This window comes from Caretta caretta, chromosome 25, assembly GCF_965140235.1.
Source record: "Caretta caretta isolate rCarCar2 chromosome 25, rCarCar1.hap1, whole genome shotgun sequence".
NCBI classification, from domain to species: domain Eukaryota; kingdom Metazoa; phylum Chordata; order Testudines; family Cheloniidae; genus Caretta; species Caretta caretta.
The window spans coordinates 15,994,425-16,008,440 of NC_134230.1; the positions used below are offsets into that span (position 1 = coordinate 15,994,425).

At 47.0% G+C, this 14,016-nt stretch overlaps 1 protein-coding gene across 1 annotated transcript in view; it reads left to right on the forward strand.

Moving 5' to 3' along the window:
- LOC125627091 (calcium/calmodulin-dependent protein kinase type IV) overlaps positions 1 to 14,016 on the forward strand; it is a 45,912-nt gene that overhangs the window by 17,888 nt on the left and 14,008 nt on the right. Inside the window, exons 3-5 of the mRNA XM_048830874.2 lie at positions 2,498 to 2,560; positions 9,541 to 9,623; positions 10,093 to 10,165. Coding sequence (XP_048686831.2) covers positions 2,498 to 2,560; positions 9,541 to 9,623; positions 10,093 to 10,165 — 219 coding nt within the window. The remainder of the gene's footprint in view (positions 1 to 2,497; positions 2,561 to 9,540; positions 9,624 to 10,092; positions 10,166 to 14,016) is intronic.

Genomic DNA, 14,016 nt, shown 5'->3' on the forward strand with positions numbered 1-14,016 from the left:
ATTTAGGACTGCATGGTTACAAATTTCAGCTGGACTGCAAAGGATCTGCATTGATCCAAGCAGATGCCACAAAGAGGAAGAAATAAGCAGCCGTGTGGCTGGGGGAAATGGGAGAATCCCCTGGAGGTAGAGGGTCAGTGTAGTCCTGGGGGAGTGAAGGCATGCATGGCTGGGGAATTTCCTGGCCCTGGGGGAAAATGGACCATATACAGGAAGGATGGGCTCCACCTTAACCAAAATGGAACCAGATTGCTAGCTCTTAAAATTAAAAAGGCCGTAGAGCAGTTTTAAACTAAGGTCTTGGGGAAAGCCGACAGGTGCAGAGGAGCATGTGGTTCGGACATCTAATGGCTAATGTGACGCCAATTTTTAAAAAGGTCTCCAGAGGAGACCCCAGCAATTACAGGCCGGTAAACCTGACTTCAGTACCAGGCAAACGGGTTGAAACTTTACTAAAGAACAAAATTGTCAGACACGTAGATGAACATAATTTGTCGGGAAAGAGTCAACATGGTTTTTGTAAAGGGAAATCCTGCCTCACCAATCTACTAGAATTCTTTGAGGGGGTCAACAAGCATGTGGACAAGGGGGACCCAGTGGATATAGTGTGTTTAGATTTTCAGAAAGCCTTTGACAAGGCCCCTCACCAAAGGCTCTTAAGCAAAGTGAGCTGTCATGGGATAAGAGGGAAGGTCCTCTCATGATTGGTAACTGGTTAAAAGACAGGAAACAAAGGGGAGGAATAAATGGTCAGTTTTCAGAATGGAAAGAGGTGAATAGTGGTGTCCCCCAAGGGTCTGTACTGGGCCCAGTCCTATTTAACATATTCATAAATCATCTGGGAAAAGGATAAACAGTGAGGTGGCAAAATCTGCCGATGATACAAAACTACTCAACATAGTTAAGTGCCAGGCAGACTGCGAAAAGCTACAAAAGGATCTCTCAAAACTGGGTGACTAGGCAACAAAATGACAGATGAAATTCAATGCTGATAAATGCAAAGTGATGCACATTGGAAAACATAATCCCAACTATACATATAAAAATGATGGGGTCTAAATTAGCTGTTACCACTCAAGAAAGAGATCTTGGAGTCATTGTGGATAATTCTCTGAAAACATCCACTCAATGTGCAGCGGCAGTCAAAAAAGCTAACAGAATGTCGGGAATCATTAGGAAAGGGAGAGATAATAGGACAGAAAATATCATATTGCCTCTGTATAAATCCACGGTACACCCACATCTTGAATACTGTGTGCAGATGTGGTCACCCCACCTCAAAAAAGATGTATTGGACTTGGAAAAAGTTCAAAAAAGGGCAACAAAAATGATTCAACGTATGGAATGGCTTCTATATGAGGAGAGATTAATAAGACTGGGACTTTTCAGCTTGGAAAAGAGATGACTAAGGGGGGTACGATAGAGGTCTATAAAATTATGACTGGTGTGAAGAAAGTAAATAAGGAAGTGTTGTTTAGTACCTCTCATAACACAAGAACTGGGGGCCACCAAATGAAATTAACAGGCAACAGGTTTAAAACAAACAAAAGGAAGTATTTTTTCACACAACACACCATCAACCTGTGGCTCTCCCTGCCAGAGGATGTTGTGAAGGCCAAGACTATAACAGGGTTAAAAAAAGAACTAGATACAAATTCATGGAGGATAGATCCATCAATGGCTATTAGCCAGGATGGTCAGGGATGGTGTCCCTAGCCTCTGTTTGCCAGAAGCTGGGAACGAGCGACAGGGGATGGATCACTTGGTGATTCCCTGTTCTGTTCATTCCCTCTGGGGCACCTGGCACTGGCCACTGCTGGAAGACAGGACACTGGGCTAGGTGGACCTTTGGTCTGACCAGGTATGGCCATGCTTATGTTCTTATGACCATGGCTGGGGATTCTCCACCCAAGCAATTCCTGGTTGCTGGAATGACCCCTTACGAGCCACCAGGAATAACTCAAAGCAGACTTGGATGTTATGGGGCTAGCCCAGCCCTCACCAACCCCAGGATTTGGGGAACAAAAAGATGGCTTAAAGCAACCTTTGCCAAACCCCCTCAGCTGCCCGACATGTTTATCGCCTGCAGCTGAGGTTCAAACCTTGACTCTCGATTACAATTCCTCTCTCTGTACAAAGGGTCATGGCCAGTCAACTGATGGGCGTGGAAACCCTGCTCTCTTCAGCTGCCTGGTCTTCCGCACAGCTGTGCGGCTCTCCGTTCTGAAGTGCTGGAGCTGCTTTGAGAGGCTCCAGCTCTTGGGGGTTTGCTTTGGAAGAAGACGTCCCCTCACAGACACGTTTAGAAGACCTGCTTGAGAGGAAATGGGAGAATGTACGCGCGGTGAATACGATCCAGTTCAGAATTAATTCCAACCTGGTTTTAAAGAGCAGCAGAGACCTCTGTATTTATGCCCTGATCAAGCCTGACGTCCAGAAGAGTTCTCAAATGTAAAGATTTGCATCATTGTTCTTATTTTATTTTCTTGATTTTTAGATTGACAAAAAGATTGTACGGACAGAAATCGGCGTCTTACTGAGGCTTTCGCACCCCCACATTGTGAGTATGAGCCGTGTGGCTGCTTTGTGACTTAAATCCACCCATGTGCTCCCCAGACGGGAGTCCGCTATGAATCTGTCCCGAAGTAAATAGGCGTAACATTTTGAGGGAGGACAGCACAAGCCAGCGGAATTAGGAAGGGTGGAAGCAGTGGATGTGCATAGCCCTCTAGCTCCTGGACCTCCTGGTATTGCACCCTAACCCATGCTGGGATTCCCAGAACCCCATGGCCCCACATCAGGGGTGCCAGTCCAGTTGTTGCCCAGAGAGAAACAGAAACACACACACCTTGTTTAAGAGGGGAAGGAAAGTATCTTCCCAAAAGAGTGCAGTTTTGATTTGTTGGTTGTTATGCTGTAGATTTCTCTAGCACATTTCACCCAGGTGATGGGCACTGGTATCAAACCCTAAGATAACAGATGGGATCCCCAACTGCTTCCCCTAAGCTCTCTCCATGCGGCACTACTAAAATGCAGCCACCTCTGGGGCAAAGGGCAACGCCAGGCACACAGTGGGCAGCAAAACAGGGAATCTTTGGCCAAAGATGCTGGAGCAAACCCATATTTCTTGTAACGGTCCCTTCTGGCCTGTATCTACCCTGACCTCCTGCATAACCCGAGGCGTTGTGTTTCACCCAGTGATTCTTGCAACCTGCCCATTAACTGATGGCTGAGCGAGAGCATTTGTTTAGTCCCAGCCAGTCTTGGTACAGGATGGGATCTTCAGAAGCACCTAAGGGAGCTGGATGTCTAGCCCTCTTCCGAAAGTTAGCGGGAATTAAACTAAGGGCCTAACTCCCATGAGCACCTTCGAAAAATCTCACCTTTCAAGGCAGCAGATGATGGGGGACTTCGCCACCCCCTTGGGGAAGCTGCTCTGACGGCAAATCGCCTTCATGCTTAAAAATTTGCGCCTTGTTTCCAGCTGAAATTTTTCTCATGCCTGCACTCACCCACTAGGCCTTGTTCTTCCTTTGCTGGCCAGGTTAGAGCCCTCTGCCCTCCGGTCTCATCTCTGCACAGGGGAACTGGCAGACCGAGATCAAGCCGCCTCTCGACTTTTGATAAACTATGGGCAGGTCTACACTACAGTACAGAATTACTTTGGTATAAGTATGTTGCTCAGGAGTGTGAAAATCCACCGACCTAACCCCAGTGTAGACTGCACTATGTCATAGCTCTCGGGGAGGTGAATTAACTAAAGCACTATAGCAGCGTGTCTACACCTAAAACGCTACACCAGTGGAAGGGCTTCCCCTGTTGGCATAGGTAATCCACCTCCCTGAGAGGCAGCAGCGAAGTTGACGGGAGGCCTAGTGCTGTCTACACCAGGGGTTAGGTCGGTATAACTGTGTCGTTCATGCGTGTGGATATTTCACACCTCTGAGCGATGCACTTATGTTGGTCTAATTTCCTAGTGTAGACCAGGCCTTAATGAGCGGCGGTCCTAAGTCTCTCACTGTGAGATGTGTTCCCCTGACTTCTCTGTGCCATGATTCCTCTCTGCACAAAGCAGATGTGCGCTGCAGCTTGACAGCCTTCCTTGTCCGCCTGGGAAATTATCAGCCATGCTCAGATCAGTAGTTAGCTTTTTCCTCCAGGCCCAATTTATTGTCTAAACAGCCACCAAACTCTCAAAAGGAAAACAAAACTTCCAGCTGGAGCTGTCTACCCAGCCATGACTCCCAGAGCTTTCAACCTGCTGCCTCCCTTCTCCAAGGACACCTACGAGAGACAGTCCCCTTCTGTGATCCCACTCCGCTTCCTGGAGATCTTGATCTATCCCCTGCTCAGCTGCGTATGATTAGTGACCAGGACGGCTGGCCCAAGGCCTCTGGCCCTTAAAGGGGCAGGCGAGAGCCCTGTGCGGGACTATTTTTTTAATCCTGCCCCACAATACCCACTCCCACCCACTCCTACATTGTTGAATTTTTATCCCATTCCTGCTACTATGGCTGCAGGACCCACGGGGTCCCAGTCCTGCTGTAGGGCAGGCCATCCTGTTCCATGTGGTTTATTTTTATTTTAAAGGTCTCATTCAAAACACCCACCAGCAGCAAAGTGCATGGAACTCACTTTACTCACTGCCTTGGGAAGGAAAGGATGTGAATAAGCCCTGCTGGGGTTTGCCACTCTCTGAGTTTCCAGGGGTCTTCCAGGCATTCCAGCTCTGATATTCAGGCCACCAGACTACCCCCTTCGAGGGTTTCCATTCGGTAAGCGATTTCTGTTGAGGAGCTCGAATGAATGCCAAAGGAAAGTGCCTGTTTGTAACGAATCCTGCAAAGGAAGATAAGGTCGAGAACGCCAGGCCATCTCTTGCCAACAGCTGAGCTCTCAGCCGCTCGCCGGCATGAGCAGAGCAGCACTGATATAATGCAGCGCTCAGAAGATAATGACGGTTGAACTGGAACAATTTGTAACACACAGGAACAGATATAATTAGGGAAGGAGTCAGCCTAGACAGGACCTTCTTGTCAGTTTCCATGTAACTGACGCGACACCCTGCTCTGTCTGCTCTGCCCAGGCACTCAAGCTGCTAATTCTACCAGGGGCGAAGCACCAGCGCTTCCCATTGAGCTGCAGGGGCTGTGCGCTGGGCAGGATTTGGACCCCTTTCCCTGCCTTTCTATCTCCAGAGGTTTATTCCTGGCTGTTTACTTCTCCGGCTGACTTGGAATTACCAGGAGACCAGATGGCTGCTTTCTACATGCTGTGTTGTAATGTAATTCCTGGAAGAAGAGCGCCCTCTTGTAAAATGGTGTTTTTTTCACAGGTCCCCAGAACGCCAGGCAACCTGAGTTTTAGTTTTGTTGTTGCAGGGTAACCCCAATGTCCCAGAAATGCTGCTTTGGGCCCCTTTCCCAGGTGACGGAGCTTTCAACAGTCCCCGCCCTCCTCGTGGGGATGAGTTTGAGAGTGGAAGTCTTGCCCGCTTGTAATCATTAAAGACCCTCCTGGCAAAAGCAAAGCCAACAGTACAGGGAATCGTCGGAAATCAGGCAGTTGGGGCAAAATCCAACCCCAGGGTAACTTCACTGACTCCAGGAATGGATTTTGTCCTTTGTCTACCCTGCCACCACCCCTCTCCTCCCCAACACACACACACAATTCCTGGTATGACACATTTCCTAGTGCTGTAAATGCCCCAAGCAAAGGGAACTTGCAGTACTTTCTCATAGAGGCTATTTCACATTCTTATCTCCCTGCCAGGAAAGCATCACTGAAAAGATGTTCACACCCCTTGTTAGAGGACTGGAGCAGGCTGCCTGGTCTGAGACAGCTATATTCTTTATTTGTATTTGTTCTTTGATGGTCTCCATTAGGAACCGTTGGTGCAGGGAAGCATCCCCTTTCGGAACAACTGGTAAGCAAATGAACTGGAACAATTTGTAACACCCAGGAGCAGAGATCATTACAGAAGGGGACCACTTCAATGGGACCTTCTTGTCAGGTCACATGGAACATGCGACACACAGCTCTGTCTGCTTTGCCCGGGCACAAAAGCTACTGATCCTGCCAGGGGCTGAGCTCCATCCCATGCTAAAAGATCGGCTGCAGGAATTATATTGGGGAAATTCTATGGCTTGTATTACACAGGAGGTCAGACTACGTGATCACAGTGGTCCCGTCTGGCCTTAGAATCTATGATTCCATATGCTTAAGTGCTGTCTCGAATAGGCACATACTTAAGCGTGTGCTTAAGAGAGATCCTGAATTGGGGCTAAAAGGCTGTGTATGGCCTTATCTGTTAATGTTGCTGGTAAGCTTTGAGGGTCTGATTCTTTTCCACCTGCTTTCTAGACTGATTTCAGCATTCAGTTCTCCTCTTTTGATGCGTGTGAATGACTGGCGAGCTGTATTTCATTAAGGGGGAAGTTTTTCAGAAGTACCTAAGGCCTGTGTGTTGCACCTTAGCTATGCCAGTACAACCCTGTAGTGTAGACGTAGCCTACAGGTTTTCCTCACTGTAGGAACTCCACCACCTCCACCTCCCTGAGCATTCTTCCGTTGACTCAGCCACGTGTACATCAGGGATTATGTGGGCACAGCTACTGCACGCAGGGTTGTGGATTTTGCACACTCCTGGCCACCGTAACTATGTCTATCTAAATGTTAAGTGTAGACCAGGCCTATGTCCCACAGTGACACTTCAGCTCCCTAAATCACTTAGGTTTCGATTCAGCTCCTATAAAAATCAATGGTGAAACTCCCATTGACTTCAGTGGAACAAGATCAAGCCACTTTTGAACCTGTTAGCCTACATCTTTTTAAAAGATATGGTAGAGACCGAGGCCAGATTCTCAGTTGGTGTAAATCAGCCCAGCGGAGGAACATCAGCTTATACCAGGTGAGGATCTGTCTCACATTTGCTGTAGATGCATCACATGGTCTCTGAAGTCTTGTTTGTGTAGAGTCTGGGGGAGAGGCAAAGGAGAGATTGCCTCCGGTGTGTTATAAAGAGGATAGAAAACTTACTTTGCCCACCCTAGAAACAGGCGCCGCTACAGGCCAGCTACATTGACGTAACCAATTGGACAGCTTTAATATTTTAAATCAGAATGGTTTCGGTAAGGTTCTGCTCCCTCCCTAGTTCAAATGATTTTTTTTTTAAATGATGCTTCCTGTCATTATGCACACTGGTGACATCTGTACACTCCTTGCTGTCATTCAGCACCGACCTCAAGAGCAGACGATAATAGGATTGTAAACTTTTGAAGTTAATAGGAAAATTATAGCACTTCTGTGCAGTATTATAATATAGTAAGCTGCCACTGTGTCTCATACGTAGGTAATGATGAAAGCCCCATGAAATTCACAGTGTCACGGAAGTCTTAAGCCCTGTGAAATTTTCTTTTTCCCATTTAAAAAAAAAATGCACATGGATGCATTTTTATGAGACCTGTTAATTCCACGTTTGCTGCGTTGGCACAAAGGGCCAATGCAGGCATCGTGGTTTTTTTTAATTTTCAGGAAATATTATTTCTTTTCTGCTTTCTTCCTCACAGAGCAGCCTGTGCATCACAGGGGACCTTTTCAGAGTTGCCTAACTGACTTAGGTGCCCAATGTCACATTTTGAAAAATAACAGAGCTGGTCTTTTATTCCTGAAAAAAAAATGTATACAATCGATAACTAAACATGAGAGGTTCCTAAAACATCAGGCTGTAGCAAAAGAAATTTGCTGGGTATAGACACATGGGACCCAATTGTGTATCTTCTACACACTCTAATTCCTCATAAAGACATTCATTTAATTTTCTCTTCCTTTCCTTTTTGTCCTTTCATGATCTAAGGATACTGCAAATAAAATACTGGAATAGTGGTCCAATTTGTTCCAGTAAAGGGCAGATAACTCACCTGCAGTTGGCAATTCCAGCATAAATGCACTATGGCCCATTCTGGCAATTTTAATGTGGGTCTCATGATATTTGGTGTTTTTTCCTTAAAGCCTCAGCTCCTGGAGTCATGGGATTATGTAAGACCCTTGGCTTACATTCTTTTTTTTTTTAAGCAAGTTTCTAGTGCTCACAATTGCAGAGGAAAACTTGAAAATGTGACATCACAAGGCTCAAAGATCAGAAGGCAAATAAAAGAATATAAAAATCTTGTGATTTTTTAAAATGATCTCGTGATTTTGTTGAAGCCTTGACACTTGGGATTAGCAGGACTGTAAATGCAAACACCCTTATTCTTAGTAACACTAAGGTCCCTTTCCATGGCTGTGGCATCAGCAAGCAGCCTTAGAGTGGATGGAAACAGTCCCCGGAGCTGAGCTGGCATAAAGGAGCTACTCCAACCTTGCTCCCATCCTCTGACCTAGGCAGTCAATTACGGATGTGACCAGAATGCAATGCTCCATAGCTGTGCTTGCTTCCCATGGTGGGAACCAGAGCATAAATTAGAGTAGCCTCAAGGCTGCTGTAACTGACCCCAGCAACCAGGCAAGCCTCTGAACAGGGAGAGTTTGCATCTTCTCCTCTCTTTGATCCAAGTGCAGGAATGGAGTAACTGAAGCCAAGTCCACCCTAGAGGTGCTATAGTGGCATAGCCCAGTATAACTCTGTAGTGTAGACACAGCCATACAGCACTGTGAGGGGGTTTCCTGTAACTCCACTTTCCTGAGCGACAGTAACTAGGGCAATGGAAATGTTCTTCCATCAACCTAGCAGCAGCTGCACGGGGGCAAAGTCGGCACAGCTCCAGAGCTGAGGGGTGTGGATTTTTCCCACCTCTGAGCACCATGACTACGTCAACCTACATTGGAAGTGTAGACCAGGCATGAGAATCCGGCCCAAGAGCTTCAAGCTGAAATCCCGGCCCTGCTGAAGTCAATGGCAAAGCTCCCATTAACTTCAGTGGGCCAGGATTTCACTCTTGGGGTAAAACACTCCAATCAGCAGAACCAGCGGTTGAATGAAAGAGCCAAGGACAACAGGCTTTGCAAAGCCACAGGAATGTGTACAGCAGAGGTTGCTCGGTCATCCTGGCAGGGATGGAGGGGCTGCTAAATTAAAAAGCTTTCATAGGATACCGTACATTCCACTTACAATAATGAGCTTCAGGATCTGGAGAGAATAAATGTAGGGCTTGCAGGTCGGTTTCCCTGCTCTAATTTGCAGGTGTTTTTTTTTTTTAAATGCGGATTAAGTGAGCAAACCTGGTTTGAACAGTTAAAATGCCAGGTTCAAATAGAAAAAAACGAGGCATATTTGCTACCGGCAGCCCTGTTATGATGATGCTAAACTTGTTACATCTACGCAATCTGTTCTGCATTTATTTATTCCTCTCTCCATGACGAGCCTCCTGGCATGCATCTCGTGAATAAATTAACCTGTTCTAGGAATAAATTGACTTACAGTGAGGACAGGGCTGGCGGAAAGTTCCCACTGTGTCTGGCTTATAATTAACATGGTTGGAAGAATGGCCCCGTTCTGGCAAGGGAGCAGGGCTGCCAGTGAACTGTTCCTGTTCTTTTCAGATCAAACTGAAGGAGATCTTCGAAACGCCCTCCGAGATCGTGCTCATACTTGAACTAGTGACGGGAGGAGAGCTCTTTGACAGGTACTCAGTGAGACCTTCTTTTAACCTGCCAATTCTAAATAAAAGGAGACACATCTAGTCCCACCAAAAATGTGGAGGGTGGAAGGAGGATCTGAGTGGCTCAGGAGCTAAATTACCAGTTTTCCGTCTCCAGGCTCATAGATCCCGTCAGTTCAGGAAACCAGATGATTTGTAAGTGGCCAACGAGGGACACAAGACCTGATTCTCTAATGCCCTACATTTACATCTGGGAAAAGCCAGCGTCAGATGAATGATAACTGCTGAAAAGCAAAGAGCTGGGCTTTATTATTAAGAGGTCACTGTAATAAAGCCTCTATGGAATGGTTAACTTATAAATGGTGTAGCCAGGACTATTTTGGGGGTCTAAAACTTGGTGTGAATTGATTCCAGGGCAGGCTGTAAGCCACCACGGGATGTGCCATTGTTACACGGGCTTCTTTGTGACCTCTTTGGTGTCTTCACCTTACAGGATTGTAGAGAGGGGATTCTACAGTGAAAGAGATGCAGCCCATGTGGTCAAGCAGATCCTAGAAGCTGTATCTGTAAGTTTGCCACTGTTTCTTGATCTTTCGACGGTATTTTGGCCTCTCTGCCTCTGTCAGACCCTAGGAGTCATGGACAGCTGTCAAGGGATCGTGACCATTAGAGCCAGGAGAATAACGGATGTAACTGGAAAAGTTGAGGGGTGGGGGCGGGAATTGTGTCAAACACAATGTTTTGTTTCATTTTTGTTTCTTTTTTTAAACTTTAAAAAAAAAATAACGTTGAGGTAAAATTCAAATTGCAAAGTGGTTTTGAATGGAAACGTTTCATTTTTTCCCCCAGACTGAAATAATTCAAGGGGATTTGACATGAATTCACACCATGTTTCACTCGACCTGAAGCTGCATTTTTTGGCCCCCAAAAAAGTTTCAGCCAAAAAAATTTCACCCAGTTCTAATGACCACCAGGCCCCAAGAATAATAGATGGGAGGGAGGTGCAGCTTAATGGGAGGAGGGTTCCTCCATTAGGGAAAAGATTGAGAACCAGTGGTCTGCTGGTTAGACCAAGAGATAAGCCGTCAGGACTTTTGAGTTCTAAACCTGTCTCTAGCACTGTGAGACCTTGGGCACCTCTGTGCCTCAGTTTACCAAGGGGATACTAACTCATTTACCGCTGTGAGGCTTCATTAATGTCTCTAAAGCTCTCTGAGATCCAGGAGCAAAATATTATATATCGTTTTTCTGATTCTTTTTATCTTTCTCCCTTTCTCTATCCTTGTTTCCCTAAAAAGAGGACAGGATGACATGGGGGCACCTGCTTTGTACTGGATCACGGTGCTGTTCAGAGAGGACAGGGGCTTTGTGGTTAAAGCGTCATGGTAGGACTCAGAAGTTTACGTTCAATTCTTGGCTCTACCGCAGTCTCCTTGCTTGACCTTGGCCAACTCACTTAGCTGTGCCTTGGTTCCTTTGGCTGTAAACTGGAGATGATGATGCTTCCGTTCTCCCACCCTTTGCCTGGTCTATTTAAGTTAAACTCTTTCAAGCAGGGACTGTCTCTCACTCTGTGTCTGTACAGCACAATGGGGCCTAGAGGCGCTAAGATAATGTAATGAAATATTATGCATATTTAAGGCATTTTGCTTAGAAGAAGCCAGTCTCGTAAACCTGCTGCCAAACGCCATAAGAAAGGAGTGGGTCTCTGACTACCCGAGAGAGCAGCCGCAGCTTGGCTTTTGTTCTGTTAATGGGTGGCCCCTTCCCGGCCTTTTAAGGTCACCCGTCTCGGGGATCCGCAGTCTGTGAAATGAAGAGCACGGCAGCAGTGCCGCGGATTCAAGCACAATTACAAGGGAGGCCTGTGGCCTGTGTTTGTGGAGGAAGGAGAAATCTGGATACCTCCCCACTGTAGTGGAGGGAAATGCCACGTACTCGGAGCACAGCCCAGCTAGGACCCCTGCATATGAAACAGAGGGGCTCCCCTTCCTTATCCTGCCTCCATGACTTCCCTAGCGGGGAAGCTTCTACATCAAAGCAAGATCTTTCCGACAGCCAGCACTGACCTGGCATCTAAAAATAAAGCTGCATGCTCTCAGCCTCAGGCAACGGTCCGGAATCAGAACGTCGCTGGGGCCACTGGGCTGCTGATGCCTGAGACAAGCGAGATCAGAGTTCGCTCCTCCACTGTCCACTACTGGATACTGGATCCTCTCCCCCAGTCCCTCCTCCATGTGAATTATTGCACAGTTAACCAGATGGATTATAGGGTCAAGCTCCCCTGCAGGGACTGGCCACTGCTAGAGGCAGCTAGTGAATTGGATGGCTCTGATCCGAGGCCAGGATTAAAACAGATACGTGCAGGGCCAAGGGGCCATTGTTACAGGGTCTCTTTAATGGGACACAGGGTAGCAGCCGTGTTAGTCTGTATCCGCAAAAAGAACAGGAGGACTTGTGGCACCTTGGAGACTAACCCATTTATTAGAGCATAAGCTTTCATGGGCTACAGCCCGCTGCATCGGATGCATAGAATGGAACATATAGTAAGATATAGAGATAGATATAGATATACAGAATGCATCCGATGAAGTGAGCTGTAGCCCACGAAAGCTTATGCTCTAATAAATTTGTTAGTCTCTAAGGTGCCACAAGTCCTCCTGTTCTTTTTAATGGGACTGTTTCTGTGCTGAACCCTGGGACAAGGGGGGGCATCAAAATGGCTTTGTGAGGGTGGGGTGGCCCTAGATATGCTCAAACGAGGGTGATCAGACAGCAAGTGTGAAAAATCAGGACAAGGGATGGGGGTAGTAGATGCCCGTATAAGACAAAGCCTCAAATATAGGGACTGTCCCTATAAAATTGGAACATCTGGTCACCCTAGCTCAAACTGTCCCTGGGGCTGGTTATTAGTTCAATGAGTGGGGACTAAGGCTTTGGGACAAGCCTGTCATCACCGGGCCTGTTTCTAGCAAGCGCTGTCAGCCTTCACAAACAAGTTTACAACCATCACAAAATCTGCTAAGCCGAGGAAGCGTCTCTGTGTTTTTGTGCAACTGAAAAATCCCCGCAACTCACAAAGGAACCCACGATGCATTGTTCAGAGGAGCTGCCTCTTCAGGTCTGTGCTCTGGAAAGGATAAAAGAGACGGAGAGAAAATACCTCGGATTTGTATCAGGAAGGTCACTGTTTCTCTACATGAAAGGTTAGCTGAAGACAGTCTCTATGGCAACAGAGGGTTTAAAAATGGAAGCTCATAACAGAAAATCTCCCGTGTGGAAATTGCACCTCCGTCCATGTAGGCAGGGAGAGAGCAACAATGTACCCAGGAGTAAGGTGTCCAGCAAAGGAGGGTTTAAAGGAAATCATTGGGATTTGGGGATCTCTAGGAGCTCTGCGTCACATGGCAAACCGGGGCAACATGCTGCAGATCCCCAGATATGCTCTTCCCGGCCCTTAGGTCAGGTTTTAATAAAGAAAGCTGATTAGCAGGTCAGGGTTAAGAGGGGAGCAGGTTACTGTAGAGGGGTGGTGATTTCTGTAAGCTAGCTGTGCTTGGAGGAGGAGTGTTAGATTCCTGTAGTTGATCAGTACAAGATAATACAACAGCTGATCAATATGAGCCAAGGGGAACATTTTTCTCTCCCCTGCTGCCGCTGTCTGTGGCAACAGCCATCCGCATAGTTCTGGACACAGCCAGGGTGCCATTATTTATACTATAGAAGCATTGGGGCCCTGTTGTGCTTGGTGCTGCATGTAGTGAGAGACAGAGCTTACAATCCAAACAGGAAGAGAGACCAAGGGTAAGAAGGGAAACAACTTGCCCATAGTTGCATGCTAGGTCAATGGAAGAGCGGGGATGGAATTCGGGTCTCTTGGTATTTGGGGTCGGTTCCCAGCTATGGGGCCATACCATCTACTCAGTGACAGTGCGTTTTGCATTCTGCCTCCTCTGCTCTCATCTTAGCCCCCTCTCATTCCTCCATATCCTCTCTCCTCCTTGCTCCCTTTGGCTCCTTTCCCCACTCTCGTGCATCCACTTTACTGCAAGCCACCCATGAGTTCTCAAAGACCCTCCCTCAGCTCCTTCCAATCATGTCTTATAATGGTTAGATATGTGCCAGGCACAATATCTACTTCAGCCACTACTGGGTGACTTATCTCTGTGTCTGCTGCATATGGATTAACACCAGGTGACTGTGTGTTCCTGTTGACTAGGAGTGTTTGGTGCACACAAGCATGATCCATTGTTGCAAGAATGTTCCGATCTTCAGCTGTCTTTGTCTGCCAAGAACTCTGTCTAGAACTGAACAGAGACTGGGGGCCTGATCTTCATCTCACCAAGGCCCCTTTACACTGCCAGAGCCATGTAAAAGAGAGTAAGGCCCTATGTGATTGGATAGTTCTGTCTGTGGA